The sequence below is a fragment of the Puma concolor genome, chromosome B2 (assembly GCF_028749965.1).
Source record: "Puma concolor isolate L17-30 chromosome B2, mPumCon1.1.hap2, whole genome shotgun sequence".
Lineage (NCBI taxonomy): Eukaryota > Metazoa > Chordata > Mammalia > Carnivora > Felidae > Puma > Puma concolor.
In genome coordinates, this window is record NC_141671.1 from 117,254,699 (window position 1) to 117,277,687 (window position 22,989).

The window sequence follows — 22,989 nt, forward strand, 5'->3', positions numbered from 1 at the left end:
GAGATCAAGACCTGAACTGAGCTCAAGAGTCAGGATGCTTAACCAATTGAGCCAGCCAGGTGTCCCATCTATACATATTTTTAAACTGAAAAATATATGAGAAGATAAGGCAAATTGGAAAAGAAGAATATGAAAAAATAGTCATGATAGGTGTTTTAAGATAGCTAAAGCTCATGTGTCTTTAAGAACATTTTTAGAAGGTCAAACAACAGTTATTCTACAATGGAGGTCACAAACTGAAAGCCGGTGGCTCTTATAGATATCAGATGCATCCTTCTGATAGATTTTGTTTTGCACAGGGTTGGGCCAGAGGTTTATTTTGTTTTTGACTTTAACTGGTTGCTAACATTCAACAATTTTTAAGAATCTATGTAAAAATTTCCACACTCTTTCAAGAAATGAGACACTGTAGGGTCTGTATTCCCATGCAGCAAACACATCAGGGAGGTGAGTGCCATCTCTTTGGGCATCACATGTGCTTTCAAGTCCAAGTGGGAGTCCACACTGTTCCCTCTGGTCCTTGTGCCAAAACAGCAGTTCTCACTAATCATTAATCTTGCTATTGTCTTTTTAAATAGTAGAACTGAAGATGGCAGAGTATCTAGTATCTATTGTTCAATCAAAATTGGGAAAATGCAAGGTGGACCAGGTGGGATGTTGTGTTTTAATAAAAATGGGAGACATACTTTTGTAGAGATGAGAAGTATTCCTATTAGAAAATGCACAAACTAAGGGTGTCTATGATAGTAATACAGCTTGAATGGCCATTCTCAAACACCTGTCCTGCTTTCCGCACAGTGTCCATAGGCACCGCAGGCATTTGAGTCGACCTCCCTTCTTTCTCAACAAATGATAACAGGATACCATAGTGAGATTATTTTTTTCTGCTTTTCCAGTTCGATTTTGTCTCAGACCAAGCAAATAGTGGGAATGCATGGCCTTTGCTTGCCCGCATATTTCAGCATCAATTTAGGAAAAGATTTGGTTATGCAACTTAAATATTCTTGTTCTTCATATTCTATATCTACTTGCATCTAAGTACTGAGAGGTTTTATTTATTTATTTATTTATTTTCGCCTCAACGCTACCTTGAGTAGCATTCAACACTCTGACTGAATCAAGACTAATAAGACTTATAACAGTATATTGAAATGAACCCAACTACCCAACAGAATTAGTGCCCAATACTCTGTGTTAGACTTCAGGTATTGTAGATTTTCTACAACTGACAAATGCATCGTGCGAGATGGTATCTGTCAGAAATTCTCTCTCCCATCCTGTCCCCAAGCAGGCCTTAACATTAAAAAAAAGGGGGCTTTCTGATATTCAGTAGGGACTCTACACTGGCTTTAATGGTTTAGAAACCCCTTTTACTGGTTTCTTACAGGATTTGATAACAACAGTATCTCTCTAGTGTTTCTTTTCTTCCACGTTAGCATTTCAATTCACTTTGGAGGAGGCTGAAGTTCAGAAGGGTTATATATCTACCACCATTGATTTTTGGACAATTTATATTCCGGAAGCCACTTCTAGCTTACTTAAAGTAGGTCCCAAGACAGAGCTTTCCCTTTTAGTTTCTGAGAGATAATATTCGAATACTCTGCAGACCACTTGAATAGACTAGAGTTATGAACAAATTCAGATAATATTGCTCCCATTCCAAGCCCCCTACACTGAGGGGAAACTTTATGAAATAATATGTAAGTAGAAATTATTACAGGAGGCATAGCCAACTGTCTTCTATCTTAACTTAGGAAAGTGTTGAGTAAAATAGCAGATTGCCCTTACACTGAGTAAAGGCGTTTACTAAAACACTGAAATGAATCCAGGAAGGCTGCGGAGTCTCTGCCTATGGAAATATTTTACCAATATCCTACATATTGCACTGGGGCATGGGGCAGAATATTGATTCTTTGCTATTTTGTTACAAAAAAGGATGGCTTGCTGAAGTGCACAAAAATTAACAATGTAGAATTGCCACTCTCCCATAAAGTGAGGCAAATCTCAAAAGCGTTCTCCCAAAGCTAACAGATGATCTCATATTTCTAGGTGCACTACAGTCATTTCCCTCCTGAATTCTAATATTTACTGTTGTTTAGTACATTCTTTAGATGCTAGGAACCATTTCCTAACAACAGAGCAGATTTGAGAGGTAGCAGCTGTTGATGCCTGACTTCTACGCTTGTTACATGAGTACCTGGAACTTAAAAGATTCTCGAGAAGGTGAATAGTGAATGAGCACATAAGCACATCAGAGTAGAGGTAAGCGTGTCTCTTCTCCCTTCTTGTCCAGGTAAAAAGATCTTCTTTCTTGTGTCTCAATGTCAGATCCTTTGGTTGCAATGCAGCAGCACACTCATGTGAAAACTTTCTCCAAAGACTAAATATTAGAAAAAGGCTAGGCAGCTCAGACCAGAAACCTACCACTGACTTCTAAGAGTACTTTGTTAAAACTCATAAATTCCCAGCTGTTTGTGTGCCTCTGGTCCACACGCTTCCGGCATTTCCCTAGTGATAATATCTAAGAAGGGGATCTATAAACTTCGACTTCATGACAGCCATTCAAGGAATAACTGATAGAAAGGTCGGAGGCCTTTCACTGTGAAAAGCATGACCCCTTTTAAAAGCCCTGCCAGGACATTTCCTGCCCAGAGAGACATAGGTGACTGAACGCGGCCATCCAAGCACAGGGAGTGCCATGGGGTATTAAGTAGGACTTTTCGAATGAGTTTTGAGAAAAACATATTTACATCCCCCCATTGTTTGCGAATGAACTGGCTTCTGTGGTGCCCAAAGCAAGCGTGACACTATTTCTGCTAGAGAGAAAGAGGACTCCTTTTGTTCTTTGCTTAAATTTTGGAGGCCATATGGACCTCTGAGCTTTGCGAACAGTGGTATTTATGGTAATTTTGGTGGAGTTTGGACACAATCACGTGAGCAGAAATTAAAGCAGGGTCATGCAGCAAAGCAGAATCCTCTATAGGATTAACATCCTGAACATTACCAGGCAAAGAAATCTTGGATGAGCTTGTGGATTTTTGTTGAATGCACCCATGTTTAAATGTAAATTAGTCTTTCTAGGAAAAGATAAAGTCTCTTTATCTAAATTCTTACTAATGAAAGTCACAAATGTTCTAATAATGTACACAGCAAATAGAAGTTTGAAGATACCCATAATGAGACTTTATGAGAAAATCAATTAATGAGGAACAATAAGAGCGAAGTGCCAAATTTTCTTTGTCATGTCACTGGGGAAGCACTGTGTTTAGTGGAAGAGAATGAACTGGTAAATCAGACTCAGGTTTGAATCTGTTGACAAATCGTTTACTTTCTCATTATCTTCAATTACAACATCCATAAAACAGGGATACTTATTTGTCAAGTTTGCTATAAGGAAGAAGTATGAAAATGTCTATCACATAAAAAGATAGTGACATACATATATAGAAATTTAAAAAAAAGTATGTCAATCTTCTGGCCTTTATCCCTTCCACTCATCTGGACTGGCTGACATTCAATTAAAAAAGAAAGATATTAGTGCTTGGACATTCGTTTTACTTTTAATAGAATTTTAGTGGTCTACTAGTATCAGTGAGAAGAGACAATTTTGGGGGGGGAGTGAAGACATGAAGATTAAGAGAAAATGATGTGCAAACAATTGTTGTAATTATAAAAACTTTATTTCACTCTTACTTTAGTTAAATCTTGATAAGCACCATGTCATGTACTGGCAATCTAGAAGGAGGATACTGGAATGCTTCAGTCAATAACAAACTGCAAGCTGATGGTGTGAAGTTACAGCTACATGGAGCATATGAACAAGACCACATTTGGAAAGGTTCACTTGCAAATCCCATGGCCATGCACAAACAGGAATCTGGCATTGATTTGTTCACACTCTCTATGGTCCGAATCCAAAGCTTGTGCATGTAAACATCAAAAGAAGCACTTTACAGTGTTGATGGTTTACAGTTTGCTAAAACGTGACTCTGAAAGCATAAATGTTGCCATTTTGTTTTCTTGACCAGTGCTTGGTCACAGGCTGAGAAAAATCAATTCCTTTAAAATTTAAACGATGCTTAAAGGCTGTGTTCAACATTGCACAAGTGATCAGCAAGGCCTTTGAATGTGTGCAATTCTCATGTATGATCACCAAACCATTATTTACCTAATGAAATTGTGGAAAATTATACATTTTCAGCAAAATGTTTTAATTTGGTCCCATATTAAAAGACCCAATTGCCAAGGTGTTTTACATAAATTTAATTCACAAGCATGTACACAAGAGAATCACTATAAAGAACATTGCTTCCTGGTTTATGAATAAAAAGTTTATCCTCTACTTACACTAAAACATACAAAAAATAATCTACAAAAATCGTTTACAATTGATTTTAGTGAAAGAAAAAGTTTTCTTCAGAAAAAAAAAATGATTGTGTGGTGGTAGTATTTTAGCCATCAAAAAAGGAATGTAAGTAACCAATAAATATAATGTGCTTTCTCCGTATAGACATATTTACACTTGAGTCTTTGGCTTATGTTTTTTCTAAAAAGAACTTTAAATGATCTAGCCATCATTGCACATTAAAAGAAAATAAGCCAGTTATATATATTTATATATTTATATAGAGATCTGCTACACTTGAAACATATAAAAAATGAACTTTACTATGAATTTGCACAGCTTTTCTTACTTCTTCCTTAAAGATTTAACATCTTTTATCTAAAAAAGGGAGAAAAAAATGCCACATAGAAAGTATTAATTCATGCAACACATGGTGGCTGCTCTACCAAAACCAGGGGAGAAAAAGCTGCGTATTCACTGTACAAACACTGAGAAGTTCTCATTTGAATCTGGTTCTTATTAAATATAATTTATGCGGCACGAAATGTCGATGCTTTCATACGGTAATAGAAACTAGTTGAGTCCTTTTTATTAAGATACACAACTTCATAAGAAAAATACTTTTACTTCTTGAATGTAAAAGCCTCCCACCCCCCACATTAAAATCTTTCTGCACAGGTGTAACAGGTACAACAGCTGCTGGCGCAACAGATGAACAGGTTTCTGCGTGGCTGTGCTCCGAAGTCTCACCCGACTAAGAAGATTCCAGGTACTCCAGGGCTACATCATAGCAGAAACGGTACTGCTCCTGAAACAGGTGAAAACAAAAGAGTTGAGAAAAGGTGAGAAAAAGGAGACTAACGGTGAACCACAGCCGCCAAACGAACACCAAACCACCACGTTAGATTATTCGAGAATTACCAATTATTTTTTCGATACCGAAGTTTAATCTCTGGGCATGTATATGTTACATTTGAGTCTAAAGATCGGCGTTTAAGGAAAGGAACTTAAGGAAAGATATATTGTGTTTGCCTTATATTTTTTATCAAATTAAAAAAATCTCCAGTATTTTTTATCTAATTATAATAGTAAAACCTGATCATTACAGAAAAAATTCCCAGTATAGAAAAACCCAAGGAATCAGAAAGAGTTTCATAACTCTATTACCAGAAACAATTCTTGGTAAAATACCGCCTTTGTTTTGCTTTAGTCCCTTTTTATGCATGGTTGAAATAATAATTCTTTTAGAATAAATATCATTGCATACATATATTCGAGAGTATAAGTTTATATTTTATCTGCCTTTAACACTGTTATGTCTTTTTCTTATGTTATTTAACATTTCTTTTCACACTACATAAATGTATGGTATACGGATTTGACTACTAGATTGCTTTTACTTTTTCTCTATTACAAATAAATGATACAGTGAACAAGTGCAAATATTCTTCTCCAAACTTCAGATATCTGTCCTTAGCAGGAGAAAAATAAGTCATTTTATTTCATTATTATTATTTTTTTAAATGTTTATTTATTTTGAGAGAGAGAGAGAGTACAATCAGGGGAGGGACAGAGAGAAACCCAAACAAGCTCCATGCTGCCAGCCCAGAAACTGATGTGGGGCTGGGACCCATGAACCATGAGGTCATGACCTGAGCTGAAACCAAGAGTTGGGCACTTAACCTACTGAGCCACCCAGGAGCCCCTCACACACCTTTTCATTCATCAGAATATTAAAGTAAATTTTTCAAAAATGGTTAGTGGCTCTTACACCTTTTCGAGTTTACTTATATTTGAAAATTTCTGTTTCCTCTCTTTAAATATTGAAGACAATTTGGTTGACCAAATTTGAGTTAAAACTGTCTTTCCTGACAGATACCATATGTTTTCACTCTTATGTGGATCCTGTGAAACTTAACAGAAGACCATGGGGCAGGGGAAGGAAAAAAAAAGTTAGGGAGGGAGCCAAACCATAAGAGACTCTTAAAAACTGAGAATAAACTGAGGGTTGATGGGGAGTGGGAGGGATGGGAGGGTGGGTGATGGGCATTGAGGAGGGCACCTGTTGGAGGGAGCACTGGGTGTTGTATGGAAACCAATTTGACAATAAAGTAATAAATTTCATATTAAAAAAAACCTGTCTTTCCTTTACATCTACCTAAGCACTGCTCCATTATCAAGAACTTGGAAAACATCAGACCATATTACAAGTTATGACTTCTAATATGTACCTCATTAAAAATTTTTCAACTCATTCCAAGTGGGTAAAATACAGGCTGTAATGCAGAACAACCTAAAATGCATCGTATTTCTAAAGAACTTCCCGGTGTCTCCACAATAAAGTAGGGTAGTAAAATCTTTCTGAAAGAGATCTTTATCAATCCTACCCTTAATTATCAAGTAGGTGTGATTTAAATTAGGCTACCACTGTGGCAAGTGCATCTGAAGAGTCACACAGTGCTTGAAAACAGTTATGTCTCTTTAAACTGTCACCAGCTTTTGTTTATGCTCCAAATTTTCTTACCAAACTTGTCAGTTCAATTCAACAGCACACTGAACTCATCATTAACGCTGATTAAACACAAATCAGAAAGTAGGTGCTCAGTCAGGATTAATGGGACATGAATATAAAGGTAAATAGGAACTTCTTGGAAGGTTCTAGAATAGTTGAGTTTAACCACAGATTCCCCTCCCCCCCAACTTACGGCAGGAAATTAGAGTTAAATTTGGAGGTAACGTTTGAATTCTGACACTGAAGCGACCCCACTGATGAATTTAAAAAGACTTGATCTGAGAGACAGAGGCAGAGTTTACATTAAGAAATCTTCAGACAGCGAAGAGTTTAAAGACATAACCATTATATTTGAAGAAGACCTGACAAGTTCTACTTCAAAAATTCTTCAAGTCTATCCCCTTTTCTCCATCTCCATTGCCAATACTCCAGTCAAAACCGACATCATCTTGTCCAGACAACAGGCAGAGCCCAAGAGATGAGCTAGAATTGGGGAGGTTTGAGGGGACTTGTAGAAGGGGAAAAAAGTCTGTTCTCACTTTTAAAAGTGAAACGGTATAAATGTAACTTCAGATTTTGTCTCAGGAAGCAATGCACTTTTTGTGTGAACAATCCATGAGCAGGAAGTGGTGAGAATACTTTAAAGGCTTATTGAATTGCTCATTTTAGTTATCTGATCATCTTGATAAATGTAGGGCAAGCAACAATTTGCCTTAGTTTTTTCTGGTTTACCTTTGTTTGAGCATAAACTACACAGCTGCTCCTGACCTTATCCCACTTTGCACATGTGTGTAACCCACAAACATCGCTCTTTAGAAGTAAAATGTGCTCGAGGAGTTTAATTTTTCTTTCTTACTCTTCATACACCTTCACACAGATGAACTCCCACATACACATTCCTATCGGCTCTTACTTTGTGAGCCGTGGTCTGATTTTACGAGCCCTGGCAAATTCAGGTGGCATCATCTCAACTGCACACTATAACTGGTAGAAGCTGAAAACTGTCAGTGATGACAGTTTAAAATTTATACTTTGACCAGAAATGAAGAATTAAAGCTAAGGACTAAAATAAATTTCATATGTTGTTTAAGGGCATTAGGTGTCTAAAGTACTGATTTAATCCATGTGTATATCCCTTGGATTAATGTTTTGCCAGTTAATTCAAGATGCTGTAAGAAATAAAAATAAGCAGGGCGCCTGGGTGGCTCAGTCAGTTAAGCGTCCAAGTCTTGATTTTGGCTTAGGTCATGACCTCCCGGCTTGTGAGTTTGAGCTCTGCATGGGGCTCTGAACTGGCAGTATGGAGTCTGCTTGGGATTCTCTCTCCCCTCCCTCTCTGCCCCTCCCTTACTTATGCTGTCTCTGTCTCTCTCAAAATAAATAAATAAACTTAAAAAAAAAGAAATAAAAATAAGCAAGAATGAAGTCTAGAGAGTAGAATTTATTCTTACTATAGAACCATTTACTAAAGTTTATTACAGCAAATATTTATTGCCTAACACAGAGAGAAAAAAAATCTACACCTTTCCCAAATTAAGTGAAAATAGTTTTCATCATTAAGTTTCTGTGATATGTGATTACATTTATGTGGGTAGAGAGAGATGCTCAGCAATTCATCAGTTAGATAGGAAAAGTCCCCACAAAGATTCATTTATACATCTGATTTCCCTTGGGAGTGTGAAGTCAACCCAATGAGTAGGTATATGATGTCTAATCTCTGCTCCCTTCTGTGTCTAAGATTCTGACTCACCGGGGCTTCCACCATGTTTGGCTTGCTGTTCCTCAGCGTCTTGACTGCGTGGAACACGTCGACGACATTTTGCCGCTTCACCATTTCAACAACAATGCCTATGGCACAGAACATACCGCTTCGCCCACCACCATTTCTGGAAGCAAAGAAAGCAAGGGCATGTAGGTAGCAGCTTTTAGTCACCACAGGCCACACAATCTTACACGTTTTGTTAATAAAAACACGACCTTAATTTTTTTCCATTTTGTATTAATTTTGCTTCATTTATATGCGTGTATGCCTAGAGGACAGAGAGCAAAGATGCGCGAGCATGACATTTGCTCTGTGGCTCATGTGTTGGAAGATGCTACAGGCATCGACCACTGCAACTTCAATACCTTGAAATTTTGGTACATTTGTAAAGTGTGGACATCAGAAAAGTGGTTCCAAGTAGTGTTCAAAAGAGTTTAAATAATATAATAGCTGTATGATAATCAGTGTTTAAAAAATACGAAAATGAAAACTGGTAGTTAATTATGGAATCATAAGACAGGAAGATTATTTTAAAACAATATCTATGGAGATCCATAGAGATGAGTTGAGTTCTCTAACATTTATTTTTTTCTAACATTTATTCATCTTTTGAGAGACAGAAAGAGACAGAGCGTGAATGGGGAAGTGGCAGAGAGAGGGAGACACAGAATCCGAAGCAGGCTCCAGGCTCTGAACTGACAGCACAGAGGCTGATGTGGGGCTCAAACTCACAGACCGTGAGATCATGACCTGAGCCAAAGTCCGACACTTAACCGACTGAGCCACCCAGGCGCCCCACGAGTTGAGGACTCTTTAACATAGAAAATATGAAAGCTAGTAAGGAAATGAGCACCACGGCCCCCAGGTGGCCAAGTGGAGGCACCATACTCACAGGCAGTGGATGATGGTCCGGCCTTCCCCTTCCTCACATTCCTCCTGCCATTTTTCCACCTGCAGTATCAGTTTCAAAAATGACCGTTTGGAGCCAGGCACTTCTCGGTGAGAGGCCCACCCTAGATACTGAAACTGCTGTACCATCAGATAGCCTTCTTGTGGCTGTGGAAGGAAAAGTATTTTTCTGTAAATAACTTGGAACTAGAATTTTTACTAAAAACGGAAGTTGCAGACAAAATGGTACCATGATATAAATGGCATTTGCATTGGATTGAGTCTAGCTGCTAAGTCTAAAATATGTACATACCAATACAGAAACATTCTAAGTTACAGAAGCAAGAACCATGAGAATTACCTTTATATAAGCTTTTCCCTCATATCCCATATCCAATAATCAATTACACTTCTTAAATAACTTTCAAATTCTTTTTCTCTTTGTCACCACTGACATCATTGCATATGCCCAAGCATCAATTATGATAATTACTTCTTAGTTGATCTCCTTAAATAAACTTTGATCTCCTTCCAAACCATTCTGACTGCAGCATCATGATTATTTTGAAATGCAAATATGATCTTGTCATTCCCCTGCTTCAATGGCTTCCAAATGATCTTATCATAAAATCCATGTTGCACCATGGCTTAAAAATCCCTACACAATATGGTTCCATTTCCTTCCCTAACCTTCCCTTTATTCTAACACACTATTCAAGTCCTAGACACGTTGGCCTTCTTTTAATCCATGTATCAAGGCATTTCTTGCCTTGAGAACTTTGTAAAACTCTCCATTTGGCCTCAAAGATCTCCTTGTTTGTCCCTCTCAATCCCAAATACAGTGATCAGTTTGTTTTGGGTTTGCCTGGAACTCTTCTGGTCTTTGAACAGAACTTCTTGTGTCCTGGGAAACCTCTCTGTCTTGTGAACTCCAGGATAGTTGGTCTCCCGCCCCCAATACTCCTACTGATTCTTCAAATTTTGTCTGAAAGATCACTACTCCAACGAAGTCCTCTCTACTCACCCAGCTCTGTCAGATCACCCAAACACTCTGGATTTTGTACTTTTCCTCTAAAATTTCTCATATTTGTAAATAAAGAATTGAATTTTTCAGTGCGTGTTTTCCCTGATAAAATATAAATTCTTTAAGGACAGGGAAATCTCTTTCTTTCATTCTTTCTCCCCTAAACTCTGTATCACTAGAACCTAGCAAAATACTTTCCAGGAATAGTACTATTGAATGAATGAATCAGTACATTAAGCCCTCGTATAGAAATGTAAGGAAGAATTTGCAATACATGAGTAAGCCTTATCATAAGGCATCAGATCTGAATTTCCATTCGGCCAGGGCTCACGTGTCACAAGGACCTACTAGTACAACACCCAACTTCTCATTGGTACCTATTAAATATATGATGAAGTGCGTGCTATTAAATAAGATCAGGAACAGGAAAAAATCATGCCCTAATAAGGACTGGAACACCAAATACGGAGGAAGATAAATAAACAAATACGCCGGCAAAAAAATGTAACACAGATTTCAGATCCTGTCTTTAGAATATTTTTCATATAAATAGCTCAATTAAAAGACAAGTCTTACTTTCTTAGTTTAGCAGCGATGGTTTCTCAGCTAAAATATTACTAGAACCATAATGGAACAGATGTGCAGACATAATGAGATTCCATTTAAATTAACATCTAAGATATGCATGAATATTATGACATGATTGAAGTTATCCTTTTTTTCTCCACTGAAATGAGCGACAGAATTGGATATGATTTTATTCTCTTAGGGCTAAACATATAGACGTATTAACCAGAAACACATATATAGCCATTTTGATATGAAAACACTGAAATATGACAATCTGAATCATACACTTAAAATAATACACATACATAGAGCTGCCGCTCTAAAAACAGAGTAACCTTTCTCTTTAAAAAGAGAATAATGTTTTCTTTTCAAATTTTGCTTACTGTTTGGTTACCCAATCTAAATACTTACTAATTACTAATGTAATGGTTGTTTTTTTTTTTTTTTTTTGCTTTTTTGAAGGAGAGACCCCGAACTTAATTTGTCCTTGAGTGTAAAACATATGAAGACTCAAGGAAAGGAAGATTTCTGAGGCACACAGCTGCTGCTTTGTTGCTGGGAAAAGGCACAGTGGTACCAGTGCTGCTTCTATAGATCTGGGCAGAGCCAGACACTGGGACATTGAGAAAGGTGAAATTGTAAGTGGGAAGAGAATCAACGATGGCTGTGATTACCTGTTTCCTCGTGTGTGGGGTTCTCCCTTATATGCAGGACTTGGAACAGTGACATGGAGGCTTTCCATGATGGCTGATCCAACATCCTTCCAAGGTAAAGCTCTTTAGTCACTATTATTATTATTATATTCTTATTTTTCAATTATATGCCTCTTTCAGGCTGGATATCAATACTAATAAGACATGTAGTCAACCTTCAGAAAAGTCTACAGGGGCAGAGACCAGGCTCAGACAATCAAGTGCATTTGAGCCAGTGCATCCAAATTTAGTTTTCCAGATGTAACACATTAGTAACTGACCAGGACACGTCACTCTCAGCATTTCTGCTTTCCTGTTTTTGGAATGCGTTTTTCTTCTAATACGAAGGTGTAAGAGGATTAGTAGCACTGGGACTGATTACGTAATGTCTATTAATTCTACTCTCCCTGTTGTCTGATTGGAATTATACCCCAACATAGTTATGATCAGTTGCTCTTACAACTCAGTTAAAATATTAATGACTTACTCTTGTTAGATTGCATATCCTAAAAATCCGGTTTATCACATCACAATCCATCGAACAAGACATACATTCCACTTGGATAGGGCCATATCGTAACATCCCTTCTTCTGGCCAGTACTGAGGGCAGCCCTAGAGGATGAATGTTTTGGGAAAAGAAACAAAACGAAAACGGGCATTATTTTATTTCTAATTGGGGTAGTATGAAACAGATTTTAACATTTTATTACTAATTTATTAAGTTGTATCGTAGTACACAAAAGCAACTCATAGCCATTGACCTGGGACAAGTCGACTTCATTTAACATCACAATGGAGGTACAGCCATAATCATACACTAATCTCCAGAAGTCTTTCACAGTGTTCGGCAGAGGGTATTGTGTGACGATGAAAGCAGCTGGTTGCCTGTAGCTCTGTAAAGAAATAGGGTAGATGGAGAACATAAGAACTTAAGGCAAATGATCAGGTATACAAGCACATTCAATACATTTCAATAGGACCAAGTAAGATGTGATAGCTTCACATGCAGATGGAGTCAGATGGCAGCATAAGTCATAGAACAGATTTGGACCAATGGAATGTACTGGAGCTAGTAATCGGTCAACCTGATAGTAAGGCTTCAATGTCTCTGTAGCAATTCAAGACAAGAACTTAAGTTTTATTTTGTTGAGATTAGCAAATATAGGACAAATACAAAAGGAGAAACTAAAAAAACTTCTCAAGGTTAAAGACCTCCATGAGGTACCTGTGGGCTTTTTCAGTTTTTCAAAGGTAATTGGTCTGAGAGGCAGAAGACACAAAATTCCCTGGTGTATTTGTGTGTGTGTGTGTGTGTGTGTATGTATGTACCTATCTATTTGTCCATCTGTTAATCATCTATCAATATGTATAACTGCTGGGTTCTCTTCCACTTCAGATAAGCAAAACTACATACACCTCAAACTCATGTACTTTAACATTATATGAATATTATCAACACATTCTACACATCGTATACGCACATCCACTTTCTTGGGCATTTCTAATGGATATTAATGGTTAGAATGATAGTTTCAATCACTTAAGATTTTTCAAGTGCCAAAAAATAAAATGCACTTCCTGGCCCCACCTATAAGGGAATGGCTCCTTCTTTATTAAGTGTGCCTTAATTGGGACACAACACATTATCTCTATCCAGAAGGAGAGGGTATGCTCATCTGACCTGGGCAATCTGTCATCCTGCAGACTGATGACCTATATTTCTACGTATTAACTTAAATAGGTTGTAAAAAAATAACTAGATTGCTGCCTGAGATAGATGTCCTTAATGCTAATAAGAACTGTCCGTGATCCCCTAACTCATTTGTATCATAGGACTCTTTAAGTCTTTCCAGTTTTTTAACATCAGCGTAGAAACTGATTCTTGATGACTGATCCTATGACCATTTGGGAAATGCTGCTAACCATGGCATTCCACTCCAAGGAAGATTGTAGGATAAATATGAGCACTGGCAATTCACCTAGCTGCTTCTATATGACGTCAAGCCTCACAAAGTGTCACCTGCAGTTGGGCTGAGTATCTCCTAAGAAAGGTATGAAGGCTCATGAAAAAGAATCAGAAGAAATAAGTAAACTTTCCTTACAACTACATGGCTACTCCATGGGAAGGTAAGCTATTTACTCACTTTCTGAGTCACAGGGGAGAGGAGGTGAATAAGATGATATGAAAGACAGATGGTTTCCTATTTCTTTCCTCTCTAAGTTCAGGAGCACACCCAAGGCATGGAAATCAGGGAATCCTTGGCCTTACCTACTAATTCTTCACAGGCATACACAAGGGTATGGAACACTGAGGACATTGCTAGAGGGTAGGGGGAGTGGGAAGCCTTGTTCTTTTAAGACAAACCAAACCTAACTTTTCTAAAGCCCCAACCACACTAGAAAATCTAGCAGATGGTCTCAGTTATAAAATGTATCTATGAAAAATAAATAAATAAATAAATAAATAAATAAATAAATAAATAAAATGTATCTATGTTGAGTCACAGGGAAATTAAGCAGAGAGTTGAAACAGGTAGAGAGCAGATTCAGTCTTCATATTGACTAGAAAACAACCTGGAAATTGAGAAAAATTTGACAGAGATAGATGCCAAAAGACAAAAAATGTCTCAAACATGTGCCTCATCAATCTCTTTCCTAATAGTATTTTCTCCTTCCCTTTATTACACAGCCTTTTAAAATTCTAAATCTAGATTCAGAAACAAAAGGGTCTTGTGTGTGTTCTCTGTGTTTAGTATATTAGCCTTTCCGGACAACTAAATGGGAATAAAAGGTACAATGAGGATCCAGTGTGATTTCAGTGGATATGATTAATGACTAGGCAAAACTCTGGTCACGGCAAGAATGGGAACTTTTCACTTGAGCTTGTCTTTAGACCACTGTGCTCTTCAGCATAAAAAGAGCAAAGTAACCGACTGAAAGACTAGGCTCAGAGGTAGAATGCAGGCTTTCTAAGTCTCTACTATCAGGAACTAATTTTGGAAAACACAATAGGAGAAGTAACTCAGAAGGTTTTATTATTAGTCATACAGGAATGAATCCTGACTTCTAATGTCCCCTCACTATGGTTCCATAGGTTAAGAGGCAAAAGCTAGAAATGTGTATAAATGAAGATGATGAGCTGTTTAAAAGGATTCTGAACCTGGACAGCCTTCTTACTTCTTTCCAAGGTAACCGAGCAAGGTAGCCAAAGACTAACTTAAAACTCTCTTTCCATGTTGTTCTGTCTATGGGATGCTAACCAGCTGAAGATGTGCTCTACCATTTACACTTTATGAAGGTTGGAATAGGGCAAGAGAGTTCTTTCATGATGATGGATGTATTAACATGGTATCTTTGGTGCCTTCCCCTAGTTACTTATAAATGGTCTCTATTAATTAATGGAATGTTATTAATTATTGGAACGTTAAATGCCAGATATAAAGATTTCCCAAATTAACACAACTTCAGTACGAAATGGCTTTCTGTGGTTTTAAAAATTCATTCCTAACTTAACATTCAAAATACATAAGCATGATTTTCTTTTCTGAAAATAATTAAGATGAAAAATATCACCTGCAGGTATTTCCCAGAAAGAATATAATAATTGACAATCAAGTTCCAAATTTACAACGAAGCCTAAAACTTACAGTTCCTAAGAATCCCTGTAGGGGCTATTCAAAATCATTCTCCAAAAAAATTTGTCTGTCAATGCAAGTTTCCAATTTTCCTTCCTAAGCCATTTTAATTTTCCTGAAAAGAAAACCAGCTAGTGTTTATCACATTATGTAGCTTTTCGTGACACTTTATCCTAACAAAGACAGCAGTCTCTTACGTCCATAAGAGCAGCATTGATGTAGTTACTACTCTCTCCATCAATTGTAATTAAAAAAGGCAGACATCTGTCAGGTGGCAGCATGTCCATAAAACGGTTCTTGTCATGGTTCCTGGGCAGACACGCTATACTGCAGTCTTCAGCTTGCAGTCGAGGGGTGACTGAATTCAAGGTCTAAAAAGAAAAGGGAACCTAGGTTAAAAGCAAGCGGCCCATCCAGTAGCATAATGCAGACCTATCAGGTATTTGGGAGGCCAAGTACAAAGTGAAGGATTTGTACAAGGCAGCGGCATTTGCCACGATGACAGACTGATAGACTTTGTAGTTAGACCTAATGAAGCCCGAGCAGTGACAAAGAAACAATATATGGATTGTTCACTGTGCTTCTCAAAAGGAAAAGGGAAGCCTAACACCACGGCTACCTGCAAAATGCATTGCCTGACCAAAGAAAATAGAATTGGGGTAGCCCATAATGATGATCCATCCACTGTCAAAGTTGGAAAGTATCATTTGTAGTAACATTTTGGCATGCCACACTTGAAGACAGGCTGTGACATGCTAGAAAGAGCACTGCACAAGGGATCAAAGTATTAGTTTTCCAGAGCCACTCCCAACTGCATGTTCATATACCTTCAGGGATGTTTTAAGGGCAGTGAAAACATTTGGGGTTATTTAGAGACAATGTTTAGTACAAACTTCAGCTATCATTATTAATGTGCTTGATCTCACATTGTGAGTGACACAGAAGGTTAAAATCCATAAGACTGCATTAAAAAAGGTTGTAAATACACACAAATCACCGCCAAATTTGACTTTTATGATACCTTTCCCCAAACCCTTCCCTGAGTCTGAACTTCCAGATACAGCAGATATGAGCTCATTAATACGAAAGTGACTCTATAATATGTATAATGAAAGAGACAGGTATTTTATTATACTTAAAGTAGGGTCAAAGGTTATAAATTTGACTTGAAAGACCTTCCTTAGAAGAATTATAATAATGCCCAGAACACACTGCAATAAGTTGCTCATAAAAGAAGCTCTAGAAATAAGTAAATACCTGGAATTCATCTTTGAGATGTGAAGAGTTAGTCTGAGAGTCTATTCTAATCATATCAAAATATGCAGCTTTAAATTCACAGACAGGTATGGCAGTTTCTCCACATAAACAGGCTTCTAAAATGGCATCATGAATAAAAATGTACTGTTCCTAAGAAAGAAAAGAAATCATACTATTTTAATAAAAATTTTCTGTCATCAAAGGTAGAGAATACAAAGAATTTTCTCTATATGGAAACATTAATAAAGATATCAATATTTTCCTATATGACTTGATGAAAAACATTCATTGTTATTATTATTTTTTAAGTTATTCACTTTTGAGAGAGAGAGAGAGAGAGAGAGAGAGAGACCGACCGTGAGCAGGGAAGTGGCAGAGAGAGAGAGGGAGACACAGAACCCACAGCAGGCTCCAGGCTCCGAGCTGTCAGCACAGAGCCAGACTCGGGTCTCGAACTTACGAACTGCAAGATCATGACCCAAGCCGAAGTCGGACGCTCAACCGACCGAGCCACGCAGGTGCCCCAAACATTTATTATTTTTGATAAATGTTGGAAAGCAAAAAAAAAGGGGGGGGGGCATTAGCGATAAATCAACAAGCAACACACCTCTGTCTGGACCATATTGATACGACGAGATCTTAAGGCTTTGACACAGTTGTAGATGTCCACAACACCCTCTCTTTCAGCCATGTCCAGCATGATGTCGATCACAATGTAACAGCCAGTTCGTCCAGCACCAGCACTGCGAAAAATGAAACAAATCTGAAGAACTGCAAGAAGCATAGTCATGCAACCTTGATTAGAAATCCTTACAACTTTCACATGGGTGGAATCAAACTGCTTTAACAAACTGCAAGACGTAATTTGTCTGTGTCGTATAAACATTTAACGTACAAATAACTTCATGAAGAGTATTTGCTTTGGTGTAACATGAAGATTGGAACAGGAGTTCAAAATTAAAAGCTCTCAACTTTGTAAATCAAATTGTGTTTTAAAAATAATATATACATGTTGTTCAAGTTCCATAGCTCTGTTACGCAGGTCTCCATTTTATGCAAATCTAGCGCACAGGATTTCAAGCTCAGAATTGACCAAGGGGTGGATTCATGCTTCAAAATTGAACCTCAAATTTAAATACTCATATACTTTTGGGTCCTCTGACAAAATGCAAGAACGCTGGCTCACTGTTTTGATCTCACAGACTCTTAAATACCAAGACAAAGAAAATTAATTCCAAAACATTCTGAGGAGTCACAATTCAAAGGAAGTGCTAATGGTAAGGGTGGAGGGGAAAATGGTGGTGTTCAATGAGGAGACCAATAGTAGAAGGAATATTTGAATGGTGAACTGAAGGAAAAATGAAAATGAATAGTTAGGTTTAGAATACAATTCTTAACAGGTTACAAAGATAGCCACTTACTGTATTTAATTCAGTAATTGAACCTTAAAATACTTTGGTTATTTCACCCCTTTGGAATGTTTCTTCAATTTTATATATAAAAATCAACAGATCAAACAAGATATAGTTAGGATTTTAGGGTGGTGGGAAATTCCACTTGGTAGTCAGCTTCCTCTTTTTCATAAATTTACTGATACCTGAGTCTAAGTGGAAAATGATACTTCTGTTTCCAAGAGAGTATCTGAGAACCTTGGAGCACTTCTGAAGCAAGCAATTCATAGGAAAGTAAACCTCTATGATAAGTCAAGACACTCCTGAATTGAAAACCTACTTATCTCATTTTCTAAATGCATAGATGGGCTATTAACATTATTTCTTTGTTGTCCAGATTTGGTCACTTCTCAAACTCACTGTTCTTTAAGAAATTTAAGTAGAAGATACTGTGGATATCTCTATTTCTTTCTTTCCTTTCCTTTTTTTTTTTTTTTTTTTTTTTTTGCCTACCATCTTCTCAATCACTGTTCCCAGGGTTTGAGACAGGAAAGTAATTGAAGAGTACATCAGATTTCTTGAGGAGGACTGAAGATTTTGTTTTCAGGGTGTGTAGTATCTGATCCTTATGGGATGCCTTACTTTTATTTCATTCTCTGTGTTGTTTCCCCTTTTATATGTGGTCATTTAAATTCTGAATAGGTTGGATTTTCAGAAAAAAAAATGCTTAAGTACAACCTATTATGTAGCTTGGAGGGGATAGTATTTGAGAGTGGTGTGCAGCATTTAGGAAAAGCTTTTCAGATTCAGTACATAGTTTTCTGTTCACATCTCGAAATGAGGCCATGTAATTTGCTTTTAGTGTCTCTGAATGCTTGTTTTAAGAGACGTTTCTAATCAGAAGGAAGCCTGGATATAATGTGCACATTTTTCTGGCACATATTTGTTGGCTCTCGCTGATGTAGTTTTCAAGGTCCTCTGATGGATGGCTTTTTTTTTTTTTTAATTCTTAAATAGCTGTTTTATAGCACAAATTCTTGCAATTTAGGCCATTTAGTAACTCTGTATGTCTCAAATTTAGTTTTAAAAGCTGAGATTCTATTGGGAATTTACTAGATTGGCAAGAAATCTCAATTTTAACCTACCATTCCATACAATATGGGATTTGCAAAAGCAGTATAAAAAAAACAACCCCAAAACACAGATGTTGCCACTAAAAGAGAGTTTCCACACTCCCATTTGTGAGCAACACTACACACGTTAGGATGAATGTATTTATTTTTTTTAAGTTTCTGTTTTATGTCCTCTTCCCAGCTAACTTTTATTTTATTGCTGATTTCCCTTACCTATAACACACGCAAGCTGGAACCCTGCAAGTAGGCCTTTGCTTTGTGCTTTAAGCCTTCATCTTGCTGCCTTGAAAAGGCTGGCCGTGCAGTCAAGGCCATTTGGTCCAGCACTCACCTGCAATGCACGACGATGGGGCCCGCGCTGGGAGGGTTGGAGAACTTCACTCGCCGGATGAAGGAGAGGAGCCCTGTGGCATGGTACGGCACTCCGTGGTCAGGCCAGCCGGTGAAGTGGAACTGCTTAACTTCACGGATCTCGTTGTACCCCCTCTGTGCACACATGGAAAGAAGGTTTTCCAAAGAACCCAAATAAAGTCATCAAACACAATCACAGGCACTAGACCTGGTTGACAATGAAAAAAAAAAAAAAAAAAAAAAAAAAAAAAAGAAGACTATACCAAAGATCAGGCTTTTTCTGGAAGAAAAAAAAAAAAAAAAAGTGCCGGCCTGACCTGGCCCAGGAGCTTTGCCTTGATTGTCAGATAACTGCCAAAGAAAGGAAATTAGACGTCTTGCTCAGTTCTATAACTCTGTGTAAATTTTATTTACCTTGACAGTCTGTTCCTTACTTGGGATGACAACACATAAAATTATTAGAAGAGGGAAAAATGGGAAAGCTAAAATGCTGCCCTATTGACCCAAGCACCGAGTTTTCAAGCACTGAATAAAAGCAACTTTCTAGCTTCTTGCCTCAAAAAGATTTTAATGCCTTGCTTATCCATGTTGAAAATGGTTTTGAAGCACAGCATGAGGGATTTTCCAGGACAGTGCTACTCTAGATTGTTTCGTAAAACTATACAGACAGCTACACTGTTTTTTGGGCAAACGATGTTTCCTAATTCTGTGAAATACTTCAGCACAGAGTATTACTTATAGTAACAAAAATACAAGATGAAAGGGAAGCCTCATTGTTATGCCAACTCTTCTATTGGGTTAATTTAAGAGAATATTTAAATGCACACTTCAAAGCTTTCACCTTTTGGTTAAAAGAAGCCCGCAGATTGCTGTAGCACAGCTTAGAGAGCATAGAAAGAATGCTGCAGAATTTAGTTTTAAGAATCCACATTTGTAGCCAAAAAACCGCACTATAATCTAGGTAATTGCAACTGTACTGTGAGCTAATGTGATATCTCCATCTCACTTGTTCAATCAGAAAATGGAGAAAAATCCCATGGAATAAATGAACCACACTGAGAAAGTTGAGATTCTGTCCTATATAGATAGACCAATAGCATCAAAACCCATGGAAGCCAGAGATCAGGTCTTATTATTCTTTCTAGTTCCAGTTCTTACACAATACCCTACACACAGCAGGGTTTAACAGATAATTATAATAGCGACAATGATAAACATCCTCATGGAATCATGCAAATAAAACATCATTTTTCTCTACTATTTTCTTTACTATATTCTTTACTACTCTTTACTACTTTTCAAGTCAACTCTAGTGAGGAAGATCACTAAATTGTTCTAAGATCTGGAGTGGCTCAGGTGGTTGAGCATGTGACTCTTGATCTGGGGGTCATGAGTTCAAGCCCCATGTTGGGTACAGAGCTTACATAAAAAAGAAATTAAAAAATTGTTCTGAGACCTGATTTCAGACAATTACCTCTCCTCCATATTAATCCTTTGACTGGAGTGGCTTGCTCTAAGGGCCTTGTTCTTGTTAGTAAACTTTCATAAAAAGTTCTTTTTAATATCTGGCAATGCACGTTGTTTTAGAGCTCTTTTTATTTAAATTTTCCTAGGTAATTTTCAAATACATGGTTAAAAAAAGCAAACTGGGGAGCCTGGGTGGCTCAGTTGGTTAAGCACGCGACTTTGACTCAGGTCATGATCTCACAGCTTGTGAGTTTGAGCCCCGCATCAGGCTCTGTGCTGATAGCTCGGAGCCTGGAGCCTGCTTCAGATTCTATGTCTCTGTCTCTCTCTCTCTTTCAAAAATAAATAAACATTGAGAAAAAAAAAAAAAAACCTACTCTTTTCCAATTCTAAATTACAAGAAAACAAATTTAAAAAAATCCAATGATGTTCTAATTAGTATTACATAACTACATAAAGTGGTATTAACATAAAATATTCTGATTCTGGGCCACGGTACATCTCCATTTATTTATTCAGATCATATTTGATGTCCTTTACATTTTTTTTTTAATTTTTTTTTTTCAACGTTTATTTATTTTTTGGGACAGAGAGAGACAGAGCATGAATGGGGGAGGGGCAGAGAGAGAGGGAGACACAGAATCGGAAACAGGCTCCAGGCTCTGAGCCATCAGCCCAGAGCCTGACGCGGGGCTCGAACTCACGGACCGAGAGATCGTGACCTGGCTGAAGTCGGACGCTTAACCGACTGCGCCACCCAGGCGCCCCTACATTTTTTTTTTTTTAACGTTTATTTATTTTTGAGACAGAGAGAGACAGAGCATGAACGGGGGAGGGTCAGAGAGAGGGCGACACAGAATCCGAAACAGGCTCCAGGCCCCGAGCTGTCAGCACAGAGCCCGACGAGGGGCTCGAACTCACGGGCTGTGAGATCATGACCCGATCCGAAGTCGGCCACTCAACCGACTGAGCCACCCAGGCGCCCCTATGTTCTTTAATACACTTTTGAGGATTTAGTCACCTAGGACCTGTATCTTTGTTGAATATATTTCTAGATACTTTAGAAATTTTTATTAGTGTGAAAGAGATTTTTTAATGTCTACTACTGTTTACTGCTAATATACAAAAAAGCTAATATTTATGAATATTTATCTTGAATTAGCCAACTAAATTATTATTAGTTCAATTTTAAAATATTATCTCTAATTTTCTTGGTATAAAATAATTTCATGTAAAAATAACTTTATCTTTTCTAATAGTTAAGCAATTTATTCCTTTGGTTGTCTTATTTCATTTACTAGAACATCCCCAAATTTTGAATACTAGTGAGTATAATAATCCACATCACACTCCTGATTAAACAGTGATGCCTTTAGGGTGTGCACTCCTTAACACGCGTGCTACTAGTTACTGTTGAATCACCTTTATCCTGTTTAAGTTGCCCCCTTATTTCCCTAATATAGGTTACTTCTATAAATGTCTTTTAAGTAACAGTACATTACAATATCTATGACAAAATCATATGGTTTTGCTCCTTTAAGGAAGATGTGATGAAATATCCAGTTAGATTCCTACCACAGGAATGATATCCTTGCATTCCTAGAAAACCATCATTATAGATCATGTTGTGATGTTTTCTTAATTCACAGCTCGTTTCAAATTTTCAGTACTTTAGTTGAAGTTTTTTCAAGCATGTTCCTGAATGAAACTGGTCTTCAAAGTGTGTGTGGAGAGAGAGAGAGAGAGAGAGAGAGAGAGAGAGAGAGAGAGAGTTAAAAAAGGGGAGGAGAGAAGAGTGTGAAAGAGTGCCATCTTTATCTGGTCCTGTTACCACAGCTTTGTTAGCTTTCAGAATAGGGGCACTTGGGTGGCTCAGTTGGTTAAGTATCCGAGTCTTGGTGTTGGCTCAGGTCGTGATCTCAGAGTTCCCGAGTTCACGATCCGCATCAGGCTCTGCACTG

At 37.6% G+C, this 22,989-nt stretch overlaps 1 protein-coding gene across 9 annotated transcripts in view; it reads right to left on the reverse strand.

The window, feature by feature from the left end:
- Positions 1-3,538: 3,538 nt before the first annotated feature.
- The window catches only part of PTPRK (protein tyrosine phosphatase receptor type K), a 571,143-nt gene continuing 551,692 nt past the window's right edge, over positions 3,539-22,989 (reverse strand). For all 9 annotated transcript variants that reach the window (XM_086707798.1, XM_086707791.1, XM_086707797.1 and 6 more), the window contains 9 exons: positions 19,542-19,696; positions 17,294-17,429; positions 16,687-16,836; positions 15,627-15,800; positions 12,556-12,687; positions 12,281-12,406; positions 9,512-9,675; positions 8,608-8,743; positions 3,539-5,153 (listed from right to left, as the gene is read on the reverse strand). In XM_086707798.1, the coding sequence (XP_086563924.1) occupies positions 5,100-5,153; positions 8,608-8,743; positions 9,512-9,675; positions 12,281-12,406; positions 12,556-12,687; positions 15,627-15,800; positions 16,687-16,836; positions 17,294-17,429; positions 19,542-19,696 (1,227 nt within the window). In that variant the 3' untranslated portion in view covers positions 3,539-5,099. The remainder of the gene's footprint in view (positions 5,154-8,607; positions 8,744-9,511; positions 9,676-12,280; positions 12,407-12,555; positions 12,688-15,626; positions 15,801-16,686; positions 16,837-17,293; positions 17,430-19,541; positions 19,697-22,989) is intronic.